General features: G+C 67.0%; 2 protein-coding genes across 4 annotated transcripts in view; both read left to right on the top strand.

Moving 5' to 3' along the window:
- Positions 1–6,217, top strand: part of LOC105303887 (inverted formin-2-like) — a 15,450-nt gene extending 9,233 nt beyond the window's left edge. Inside the window, exons 3-8 of one of the 3 annotated variants that reach the window (XM_011377730.2) lie at positions 1,605–2,004; positions 3,107–3,222; positions 3,290–3,449; positions 3,897–3,930; positions 4,843–4,984; positions 5,921–6,217. In XM_011377730.2, the coding sequence (XP_011376032.1) occupies positions 1,614–2,004; positions 3,107–3,222; positions 3,290–3,449; positions 3,897–3,930; positions 4,843–4,984; positions 5,921–6,085 (1,008 nt within the window). In that variant the 5' untranslated portion in view covers positions 1,605–1,613 and the 3' untranslated portion in view covers positions 6,086–6,217. Of the gene's footprint in view, positions 1–1,604; positions 2,005–3,106; positions 3,223–3,289; positions 3,450–3,896; positions 3,935–4,842; positions 4,985–5,033; positions 5,655–5,920 lie in introns of those variants that run through there. The other 2 variants (XM_023521870.1, XM_011377732.2) reach the window with 2 other exon arrangements.
- A 285-nt stretch (positions 6,218–6,502) lies between these two features.
- Positions 6,503–9,996, top strand: LOC105303900 (inverted formin-2-like). The gene is made up of 8 exons (XM_023521871.1): positions 6,503–6,745; positions 7,238–7,383; positions 7,473–7,534; positions 8,178–8,280; positions 8,439–8,525; positions 8,990–9,090; positions 9,770–9,840; positions 9,915–9,996. Exons 1-6 carry the CDS (start codon positions 6,511–6,513, stop codon positions 9,023–9,025), a joined length of 669 nt encoding a protein of 222 aa, XP_023377639.1. The 5' UTR covers positions 6,503–6,510; the 3' UTR covers positions 9,026–9,090; positions 9,770–9,840; positions 9,915–9,996.
- Positions 9,997–10,696: the final 700 nt, after the last annotated feature.

The raw sequence follows: 10,696 nt of genomic DNA, 5'->3' as shown, positions 1-10,696 counted from the left end.
TGGAGTCACGGGTGGGGTCCAGCACAAGGTCGAGGCTGCGGGCCCCGGAGGAGGGCCGATGAACAGCCCAACGTTCCCCTTGCCGGCTGCAGGGGACATCCATGCCCGCTGCCTCTCGGGAGGCTCCCAGCAGGCCGATTCTGGAAGCACAGGTGAGGACACAGGGTCAGACAGGATAGGGACTCGGCCAAGGTCTGCTGACAAGGGCCAGAGCTGGGCACATTCGCAGGTCAGAGCCCTGTCTCCCCCCACAACCAGGCTGCCTCTGGGGAGGACCCCAGGGGCCCCGCTGGCCTGGTGGGAGGACGAGAGGCTGGCCTCCTGCAGTGGACCCGCTGCAAAGGGCGGAGGGGCTGCTGAGATGCCAGGTGGCCCTGGACGTTCTCTCTGTTCCCAGCAGGCCGGGGCCCCTCACCGAGTCAGGAGGCAGCGGGGCCCCCAGGAGGGCACATGCACTGGGCTCTTGTGCCCACTCAGCCTCTGTCCCCTGTGTGACCTCTGCTGGGCCCTGGGTTCCCCCCTTTGAGTTACCAGGTCTGGCTACCCTCGGTGTGCAGCCGAGCTGGCCGTCCAGCATTTTGTGGGCTCCAGGCCCCTCTCTGGGGTCCAGTCTCCCTTAGCTCTACTGCTTCCCGCTCTGGGGATGTGAGCATGTGACTTGGCTGCTCTGGGCGCCGCCCCCGTTTCTTCTATAGAATAGAGCTATACGGTGCCTGCCTCAGGTGGTGGGAGGCCGGGGGCGGGGGCAGGGGCGGGCGGGGCCGGGCCCTGGCGCGGGGCACAGTGGAGTCGCATGCCCTGCCCCTCAGCTCCCTCCCAGCGGCTCCACGCTGCTCTTCTCGGGCGCTAAATATAAGAGCCAAGCCATACATGGTTGCCAGAGAGCCCGGGCCGCCCTGACCTCTGGGGCCAGTCCCCAGGGGCTGTGGTTGCGGATGGCGTCATGGCCATGAGCCCCAGGGATGGAGCGTGGTGGGTGTGGCGATGACAGACACAGCCCACCTGTCCTGCTGCTGTGCTGGGGGGACGTTCTGGGCCGGGGTCACACCTGCTGCAGCAGAATCCGATAGATCTCCACACACCGAGGACCTGGGGGACACCTGGTCCTCCACCTGCACACAGGTTGACAAGCTCAGGCCACAGAGCCAGGGACTGGCAGGGCCGTTGCCTCATGGGGCCCTGTCCTGCCTGGAATTGGGTGGATGCTGCACCTGACCTTCGAGTCAGCCCCTCCCCGGCCACACCTGGAGTATCCAGGGACAGAGTTGCCATGCATCACCCACCGTGCTCCTCTGGCCCCGTCCATGGGGCAGGGGAAGCACCTCGGGGCGCAGGAAGGGAGCCCCAGACGCCGTTTGTCACAAGTCACCACTGGCTGGGTCCTCGTCCCTACAGCAGGGTGGTGCTGCTGGCTCCTCGCTGCTGCGGCAGTTCGGCCAGGGGTGGGTGCGTGGCGCGCCTGGCCTGGGCGTCAGAGGCCCGGGCGCCGTGGGGAACCGCCGTGCTCAGCCCGGCAGGTGGAGACGCCGAGGCAGAGGGTGCCGCCTCCGCCGGCCGCTCCCGGCCGGGCTGCGGGCTGACCTCCGCCCCCTCCGGCCCCACAGTTCGGCAGGATGTCGGTGAAGGAGGGCGCGCAGCGCAAGTGGGCAGCACTGAAGGAGAAGCTGGGGCCGCAGGACGCGGACCCCACGGAGGCCAACCTGGAGAGCGCCGACCCCGAGCTGTGCATCCGGCTGCTGCAGATGCCGTCTGTGGTCAACTACTCCGGCCTGCGCAAGCGGCTGGAGGGCAGTGACGGCAGCTGGATGGTGCAGTTCCTGGAGCAGAGCGGCCTGGACCTGCTGCTCGAGGCGCTGGCCCGCCTGTCCGGCCGCGGCGTGGCCCGCATCGCCGACGCCCTGCTGCAGCTCACCTGCATCAGCTGCGTGCGCGCCGTCATGAACTCCCAGCAGGGCCTCGAGTACATCCTCAGCAACCAGGCCTACGTGCGCCAGCTCTCCCTGGGTGAGCCGCGGGGCGGGCTGGGCAGGCAGGGAGGGCTTCCTGGAGGAAGAGCCAGTTTCCCATTCGCCCCACGTCTGAGACCCCCAGGTCACCTTGGAGCCATGGCTCCTCCACCAGCTGCACCTCGTCGCCCCTCTGTTCTGTGGCTTTGCCCGGATTTTCCGCCCAGCCCTGTGCTGGTTCAGGCCCCGCCCCCACCCTGGTGTCCGGCCTCCAGGCCCCCCCTCCACACTGTGGCAGCTGGAGTCACCCGAGTCGAAAACACACTCCAGGGGACTCCGAGCCCTTGGCGTTGGCCGGGCAGCAGCCCTTCAGGTCTGGCAGGCACCTGCTGACGGCACCGTCCAGCATCCCCTGCCCACCCCTGCCCTGTCCCCTGCTCCTGCCATCTGGGGGTCCCCGGTCTCCACCTCCACCTCAGGCTGGTCTGCTTTGTGTGGCTGCAAAGTCCCACTCACCCTTTAAGTTCCAGCTCACTGTCACCTCCTCCAGAAAGTCTCCTTAGGCAGCACCCACAGTGAGTCCTGTGGTCCCTGGTAGACAGTGGTCACTGTGTCCCTTGCCCGCCAGGCTGTGCTGCTTCCCGGCAGCGACCAAGTTCCTCATGCTTGGGGCTCCAGGGGTGAGCAGTGACAGGTGGGCCAATGCATGGGGGCAGGTGCTGCATAGGTGAGCGAGACAGAGGCTGCCTCGTTCCCGTATGACCCGGTCCGGCCTCGCCGTGCTTCTGTAGAGACCTCTGTGACTTGCTCTCAGCAGGGCCAGCCAAGGGACACCCAAGAACTTTCTCAGTTCAGGGGCTGAGGTGGGAGGCAGTTGGTACTGAGTTTGGGGATGACACGGACTCGGGCCAGGGAGGTGTGCCCACAGGCCCAGACGCAGCCAGGGCAGAACCCGGGTGACCAGGGCTGCCCTGCCCCTGAGCCTCTCGGCATGAGGTCTGCCCCTATGGTCCGGGCGGCGGGTGGGTGCACAGCACCCCTGTGTCCACAGGCATAGTGTGGAAGTTGGGGCAGGAGGAAGGCACGGGTGGGGGAAGGGCTGAGGGGGCGGCACGGCCTGGGGGCGTGGGCCCCGCTGAGACGCCCCCGGCCCGTGACAGCTCTGGACACCTCGAACGTGATGGTCAAGAAGCAGGTGTTCGAGCTGCTGGCCGCCCTGTGCATCTACTCTCCCGAGGGCCATGCCCTGGCCCTGGACGCCCTGGACCATTACAAGGTGAGTGACCACGTGGCTGGGGCCTGGGCGGGGCCTGGGATGCAGGCTGACCCCTGACCACCCCTAGACGGTGTGCAGCCAGCAGTACCGCTTCAGCGTCATCGTGAACGAGCTCTCTGACAGCAGCAACGTGCCCTACGTCGTCACCCTGCTCAGCACGGTCAATGCCATCATCCTGGGCCCCGAGGACCTCCGTGCCCGCACCCAGCTGCGCAGCGAGTTCATTGGTAACGGCCCCTCTGCCAGCCCAGCCTGCCCTGATCCCCACCCCACTCCACCCCCGAGAGGCCGTGAGCCCCGGTCCCCGCCAGGGCCCCAGAGGAAAGCTCTGTCACGGCCCGGGATGCCGCCTGCCCCCACCTGCTCCCTTCAGTGGACCGGGGCCTTCGGAGGGCTGGAGGGCTCTCGGTGCGAGGCAGGGTGCCTGACCCCCAGTCCCAGCCCTGCCAGGCGTGGCAGTGACCACTTAACAGACAGCTCTGCCTGTCCAGCAAGATGTCTCCCTCAGAGCCTCATGTCCCTGGTGGGCATGGCAGTTTCCTCCTGCCCTGTGGGCTGAGCGCTCTGGGTGGTGGGAGTGGGGACAGTGAAGACACAGAAGCCACAAGACTCCCTGGGGCTGGGAGGTTGGCTGGAGCAGCCTGAAAGGCTCACTGACCCCTGTCCCTCCCCAGGGCTGCAGCTGCTGGACATCCTGACGCGGCTGCGGTGAGTCCCCACTCTCTGCTCCCCGGAGCCAGCCCTGACCCCCTCAGGTCCCAAGCAGCACCTCCAGAAAGTCAGGGAGGAGCCTCTGGGGCCCAGCAAGAAGCCAGCCTGCCACCCCTAGCCCTGCGGGACAGGCTATTCTGTGGGAGTTCCCCAGCCACGGGCTTGGCACCTGTCCCCAGAAACTAGGGCTGCCGGAGGCAATACAGGGCATCTAGTCAAGTCAGGCCATGGATGGGCTACAGATCAGTATAGCCTTGATACGGCACGGGACATACTTATGCTAAAATCAGTCACCGTTTTATCTGAAATTTAAATTTAACTGGGTACCCGGGAACCCACATAGCCGAGGACCCCCGTCCGGGGCCTCATCAGGACCGCTCTCCAGGGTGGCAGCACCCCAGGAGGAAGAGGTGAAGCTGGTGTGGCTGCTGCTAAACTGGCCTCAGGCAAAGGTCTACTGGGTGCTGAGAGGCTCCGCCCCCATACCACTGAGGGTGTAGCTCATTGGCCAGGCTGAGATGACTGGCAGGTCCTGGGCCCAATGAACACCCAAGCTCCCGCTGCTTAGGTCAAAAGCCCTGCCCCCACAGTGGACCCCCCAGGTGTGGTCTGGGGGCCTTCTCCCCTTCCTGTGCTGCCTCCAGCACTTCCTCTTTGGGCCGCATCTCTCCCTTCCCAAGGGGCGTGGAGCCGCTTGCTGACCCCTGGGCAGCCCGGAGGACGCGGCGGCCCGGACCTGTGAGCGTCCACCCCTGACTAGAGAGGCCAGCCCCCACGGCCCCCGGCCGCCCCCTGGCTATGGGGACCACATGCTGGCGCAGGCCCTGCTCAGGGTTGTCTGTGCGTCTGCCCGGAGCGGGGAAGGCTGGGGGGAGCTGCAGGCTCAGCTGCCCTGGCCTCTGGTCACAGGAACCTGGAGGACGCCGACCTGCTGATCCAGCTCGAGGCCTTCGAGGAGGCCAAGGCCGAGGACCAGGAGGAACTGCTGCAGCTCTGCGGAGGCGTGGACATGAACAGCCACCAGGAGGTCTTTGCCTCCCTGTTCCACAAGGTGGGCTGGGCGGGCACCCTCCTGCCCTGGTCACTCCCTGTTCCACAAGGTGGGCTGGGCGGGCACCCTCCCGCCCTGGTCACACGCCTTTGGCTGGGCAGTGGGGCCAGATCTGGAGCCGCACCCAGGGAGCAGCAAGGGACCAGGGGCTGACAAGAGGAAGAGCTACAGCGGGCAGCCCAGGGCTGGTCTGGGTGGTCACAGAAGCCAGCAGGACAGGCTTCCAAGGGCCGGGCTGCCCAGAGATGGCTCTGCTGTCCTGGGCCCCAGCAGGCCGGCCACCATCAAGGGAACTGAGGGGACTTCGGAACCCGTGGGAGGCAGGGGGCTGAGTTCTGGTTTGGCTCAGGCCTCCCTGGCTGGGACCTCCATCATTCATTGAGCCCAGCGACTTGCAGCCCACGCCGAGTGTCCCCAGGGGCCATCCAAAAACATCTGCAGACATTCAGGTTGTCACAATGGGGCAGGAGTGCCACTGGCTTCGAGAGAGCAGCCAACAGCAGGAACAATGCACAGGGCAGCCCCCAGCCCAGGGCGATCGGGCCCAGGTGTCACCAATGTGGCGCTCCGGGAACCCTGACGCGGGCTTATCGCCAGGGACCCTGAGAAGCACGGGGTGGCCACAGGCTGGATGCTTCTGGCAAACGGAGGCCAGCAGTCAGCCTGCCCCGGGGAGGGGGTGGCCGCTGACCGGACTCCTCACCTGCACCCCCAGGTGAGCTGCTCGCCGGCGTCCGCACAGCTGCTGTCCATGCTACAGGGCCTCCTACACCTGGAGCCCACCCTGCGCTCCAGCCAGCTCCTCTGGGAAGCCCTGGAGAGCCTGGTGAACCGGGCCGTGCTCTTGGCCAGTGACGGTGAGCAGCCCTGACCCAGCCTGGTGGGCTGACACCTGGGGGCTGTGCCCACCCCTGACCCCTACCTCCCACTCCACAGCCCAGGAATGCACCCTGGAGGAGATGGTCCAGCGGCTTGCGGTGGTCAAGGGGCGGCCCCACCCAAGCTCCCCGGACAAGGTCCACAAGGCTGTCCAGGCCAACCTGGGCCAGAGGCGGAGGGGCAGCTCCCCCCAAAACTCTGGCACCCCAGAGGCGGGTGTGAAGGCCCAGCAGCCAGCAGTGACCCTCACCAGCCTGCACGCTGTCAACAAACAGAGTGGGAGCCCCGAAGTGGCTCCAGAGCCAAGGGCCCTAGAACTGCGGGCACCCACCCCACCCCTGCTGGCACCGCCCCTGCCCTGCTCCACTGCCGGGCCCCCTCCCCCACCCCCACCCCTGCCCCCTCCCCTGCCAGGCCCTGGGGCCTCCTTCCCCCCACCTCCACCCCCTCTGCCAGGCCTAGGGGCCTCCTTCGCCCCACTGCCCCCTCCACCACCCCCACTGCCAGGCCCTGGGGCCTCCTTCCCCCCACCTCCACCCCCACCCCCACTGCCAGGCCCTGGGGCCTCCTTCCCCCCACCTCCACCCCCACCCCCACTGCCAGGCCCTAGTGGGACCTTACCACCCCTACCTCCACCGCTCCCGGGCATGGGGTGCCCACCCCCACCCCCACCACCCATCATGGGCTGGGGTCCCCCTCCACCACCACCCCCACCAGGCACCTCTGGTGCCCCCACAGTGGGTAGTATGGAGGAGGTCATTGTGGCCCAGGTGGACCACAGCCTGGGCTCCGCCTGGGTCCCCTGCCACCGGCGGGTGAAGCCCCCTGCGGTGCGCATGAAGAAGCTGAACTGGCAGAAGCTGCCGTCCAACGTGGCACAAGGTAAGGACCCTGGGTCCTCACAGGTGGCTTCCCTCTGGGGGTGGGGGGTGGACCCTGCTGGGGAGAATGGCAGGCGGGACCTGGTGTGTGTGTGCTCATGCCTGGCCTCCCAGGGCGTGGGCCGGGGCAGCCGGGTCCCTGCTCTAGGCTATTCCCCTGTGTGGACTCGGGTGGGGGCAGGGGGCAGAAACAGGTCAGAGGTCACCTGTGAGGACCCTCTCCCCTCACCAACACCCCACAGGCTGATGTGCGTCTCTGACGCCCCAACTCCTGCACTGCCCGGGCCCCTGGCTGGGTGCTTGCAGCCCTGGGAGTTTGGAGGTGGGTGTGGGGAGCTGTGCTCAGAGATCACGGCCAAGGTCGCTGCCAGCCTGGACCTCGTGTGATCCATGCGGGTCCACACTGCTTGCCAGCAGCCGAAGGGCTTCCTCTGCCAGGCCACCTGCCCCTCGGTCCCCGGGGCAGGCATGAGCCTGACGCCCTCACCTGCAGAGCGCAGCTCCATGTGGGCGTCGCTGAGCGGCCTGGGCCCCGAGGTGGTGGAGCCCGACTTCTCCAGCATCGAGCGGCTCTTCTCCTTCCCCGTGGCCAAGCCCAAGGAGCCCGCAGCTGCCCCCGCCAGGAAGGAGCCCAGGGAGGTGGGGCCTGGGCCGGGGCTGGGGGCTCCGACGGGGGTGGGGCTCCGTGCCTCCTCCAGGTGCCAGACCCCCGGCTGCGTGTTTTCCAGATCACGTTCCTGGACTCCAAGAAGAGCCTGAACCTCAACATCTTTCTGAAGCAGTTTAAGTGGTGAGCGCGGGGAGGGCGGGCCTCTCGAGGACGGTCCCGCCCCCGCCCCCGCCCCGCAGTCCCTCCCGCCGCCCATCCCGGGCTCCGCAGTGCTCTCTGCAGGCCGCCCCTAGGAAGTGCACTTCCCGTCCCTGGGGCCAGAGACGGTGGGTGGAGTGATGATAACCGCACACTCCCCGGGCTGGGGGCCTTGGCAACCCTAGGCCAGACTCCCTGGCGAAGCAGACCCAGGGAGCAGCTGGGACCCCCTCCCACCCCACCAAGCCACAGACAAGTGGTGGCCAAGTGGGAGTAAGGACCTGGCCGTGCCCCCAGCCCTGTCCTTCCTGACAGGTGTCAGGCACCAGCTCCTGCTGCAGACCCACTGGGTGCTGCTGAGCCGCCTGCCTGTGTCCTGAGCAGCCCCCCAGCATGGGAGGCGGAGGGTGCTCTGGTCGATGAGGAGTGGGTTCTTAGCCCTAGCCTCATTGCTATGTGACCGGGCAAACGGTTCACCTTCTCTGTGCCCCCAACCTCATGGGCATGCGAGGAGCCCCCGGTGTGGCCAGCAGAGGTGTCGCGGGCCGAGGGCTGCCCGGCCTGGCCGGCAGGATCCCTCTCCCACTGCCCGCTCCCCCGCTACCTGTTCTCTCGCTCCCTCCAGCTCCAACGAGGAGGTGGCTGCTATGATCCGCTCAGGGGACACCACCAAGTTCGATGTGGAGGTGCTCAAGCAGCTCCTCAAGCTGCTCCCTGAGAAGCACGAGGTCAGCAGGGAGGACGGACGTGAGCCCTGCTGGGGGCTCCCAGCGGGAGGGGCAGGGAAGGGGTCTGGGCATGGGCAGGCAAAGCCAGCAGGCAGTCTGGGGGGGCTTCCTGGTGGGGGCGGAAGCTGGAATCCCACGTGTGGGGCTCCTCCCCACAGATCGAAAACCTGCGTTCATTCACGGAGGGATCAGGCCAAACTGGCCAGTGCCGACCAATTCTACCTCCTCCTGCTGGGCATTCCCTGGTGAGCTCCCACCTGCCTGCCCCGGGGAGGGGGCGGGGACCGTGTGCAGAGAGAGCAGGGCTGTGCAGACCAGGCCCCAGGCGCCCGAGGCTGCTGCCCATCTCCCTCGTGCACCCTCAGCCATGGGGCCTCTCGAGGGCATCTGTGGGGCTGGGGTCTGCCTCCAAGCCAGCAGCATGGAGGGGTCAGTGGAGACCTCCCCAAGCCTTCCCGGGAGACCCCCGCCCAGACTCCCGCCTCCTCTAAGTGGGAAGGGTGCCCCACAGGGAGGCCAATGGGCGTCCAGGCACCTGGGTGCCGGTCTGAAATGACCTTTCCTGGGCCCTGCCCCAGTCCCCTGGGGCCCGTCCGGGAATGCACATGCTGAGCAGGGGCAGGTGTGGGACCCCAGCTCTGCGGAGTGGACCCTCAGGCTCCGCCCCCGCGCTGCAGCCCCGCCCTGACCGCCTGCTCCGCCTCCCCAGCTACCAGCTCCGGGTCGAGTGCATGCAGCTGTGTGAGGGCACGGCCGTCGTGCTGGACATGGTGCGGCCCAAGGCCCAGCTGGTGCTCACCGCCTGCAACAGTGAGTGGGGCCCGGAAGTCCTGGGGACCGCCACGGGGGGCGCCTACCCGCCCCGGTGCCACCAGCATTGCGACAGCTGGGAACGCCTGTGGGCGCTGACCTTCCGCACCTCACAGACCACCCACCCCACACCATACACAGACCACACACACACACCATACACAGACCACACACACACATGTGCACACAGATGTATACATGTGTAGCCACGCAAGGTGTGTGCATGCACACACGTGTTCACATGTATGCATGAACATGTACACACATTTGTGCGTGCACAGACACGCACACACACACACACTGCACATACACACACCTAGTGGACTAGAGCACACACATCACCATCTCTGAGCGAGTCTGGGGGCCTTACTGCAGCCGCGGGGCAGCAGTGTGGACGGGCCCGGCCACCCAGGTGCAGCTCACTTCTGCTGGGGACACACACAGCAGGCGTCCACTTCTATCCCAGCCATGGAGCCAGGAGGGCCACCCTCCCTGGGATGGTTAGCTGAGAACCAGGGTGGCTATAGGTTCTGGAAGGTTCTGCTCAGCTCCTCATCCACAGAATGGGGCTGTGGTCATCTACCCCCGGGTTGTGAGGTTCAGTGAGAGATGACCTGCTTCCGGAGCCCGGGAGCTCGTCGGCCGTGGGGTTCCAGCCGCCCGCCCATCCCTCCCACAGGCCTGCTCACCAGCCACCAGCTGCCCATTTTCTGCCAGCTAATCCTGAGAATTGGGAACTTCCTCAACTACGTAAGTGGCTGTGCCCCGGCTGCTCTCAGCCCCATCCCCCGGGAGTCAGGGAGACTCACTCCCGTCCTTCGCAGGGCAGCCACACGGGGGACGCCGATGGCTTCAAGATCAGCACGCTGCTGAAGCTCACGGAGACCAAGTCGCAGCAGAGCCGTGTGACACTACTGCACCATGTGCTGGAGGTGGGCCGGGGGCCGGGCGGCCTGCAGGCGCCTCCCTGCGCTGCTCCCGGCTGTCCAGGCTGGCGTCCACACCCCACTCTGCCTGCAGCCCCTCCCGGGAGGCCCCCATTCAAGCCCCTCATCCCCCCACCTCGTCCTCCAGCTCCCGTCCAGGCCCAAGGGAACGGTGTGGACGTCCCAAGTGCCAAGGCCTCTCCGAGGGGTGGGCTTGTCGTCCCCAGGGCCCAGGGCTCACTGGACGTGTGCCGTTGCAGGAGGCACAGAAGAGCCACCCAGACCTTCTGCAGCTGCCGCAGGAGCTGGAGCAGCCGTCCCAGGCGGCGGGGTAGGTGTCCCGGCCCCGTGTCCCCTGCCCACTCCGGGGCCCCTCCTCTGGCTCTCACGGCTGTAGGACACCAGGTCCTCCAGGAACCAGTACCCGATGGAATGATCACTTTCTCTTTGAGACGGGAGCTCTCGTCTACCCTGGCCTGTCCCCATGTGACTCAGAAAAGGACACCGAGGCCTCGAAGGGGCAGGGAGTGACCTAGCCATGGTCACACTGAGGGCTGGTCTAACACAGTCTCTGAAGCTTGGCCCGTGAGCGAGGCTGTGCCGCCCCCGTCGTGCCCGTCTGGAAGTGAGGCAGAGCAGGCGGGGCCACGTCCATGGAGTCGCAAAGCCCAGAGCGGCCA

The sequence above is a fragment of the Pteropus vampyrus genome, unplaced genomic scaffold (genome assembly GCF_000151845.1).
Source record: "Pteropus vampyrus isolate Shadow unplaced genomic scaffold, Pvam_2.0 Scaffold320, whole genome shotgun sequence".
In the NCBI taxonomy this organism is placed as follows: domain Eukaryota; kingdom Metazoa; phylum Chordata; class Mammalia; order Chiroptera; family Pteropodidae; genus Pteropus; species Pteropus vampyrus.
This window is presented reverse-complemented; position numbering and strand designations above follow the sequence as displayed.

Excerpts from the sequence above, each read along its gene's own strand:
- LOC105303900 (XM_023521871.1), top strand. The coding sequence starts at position 6,511 with ATGGGGTGCCCACCCCCACCCCCACCACCCATCATGGGCTGGGGTCCC. Across the intron at positions 6,746-7,237 it reads GCCGTCCAACGTGGCACAAG|AGCGCAGCTCCATGTGGGCG; the intron begins GTAAGGACCCTG and ends CCTCACCTGCAG. Across the intron at positions 8,526-8,989 it reads CTCCTGCTGGGCATTCCCTG|CTACCAGCTCCGGGTCGAGT; the intron begins GTGAGCTCCCAC and ends CCGCCTCCCCAG.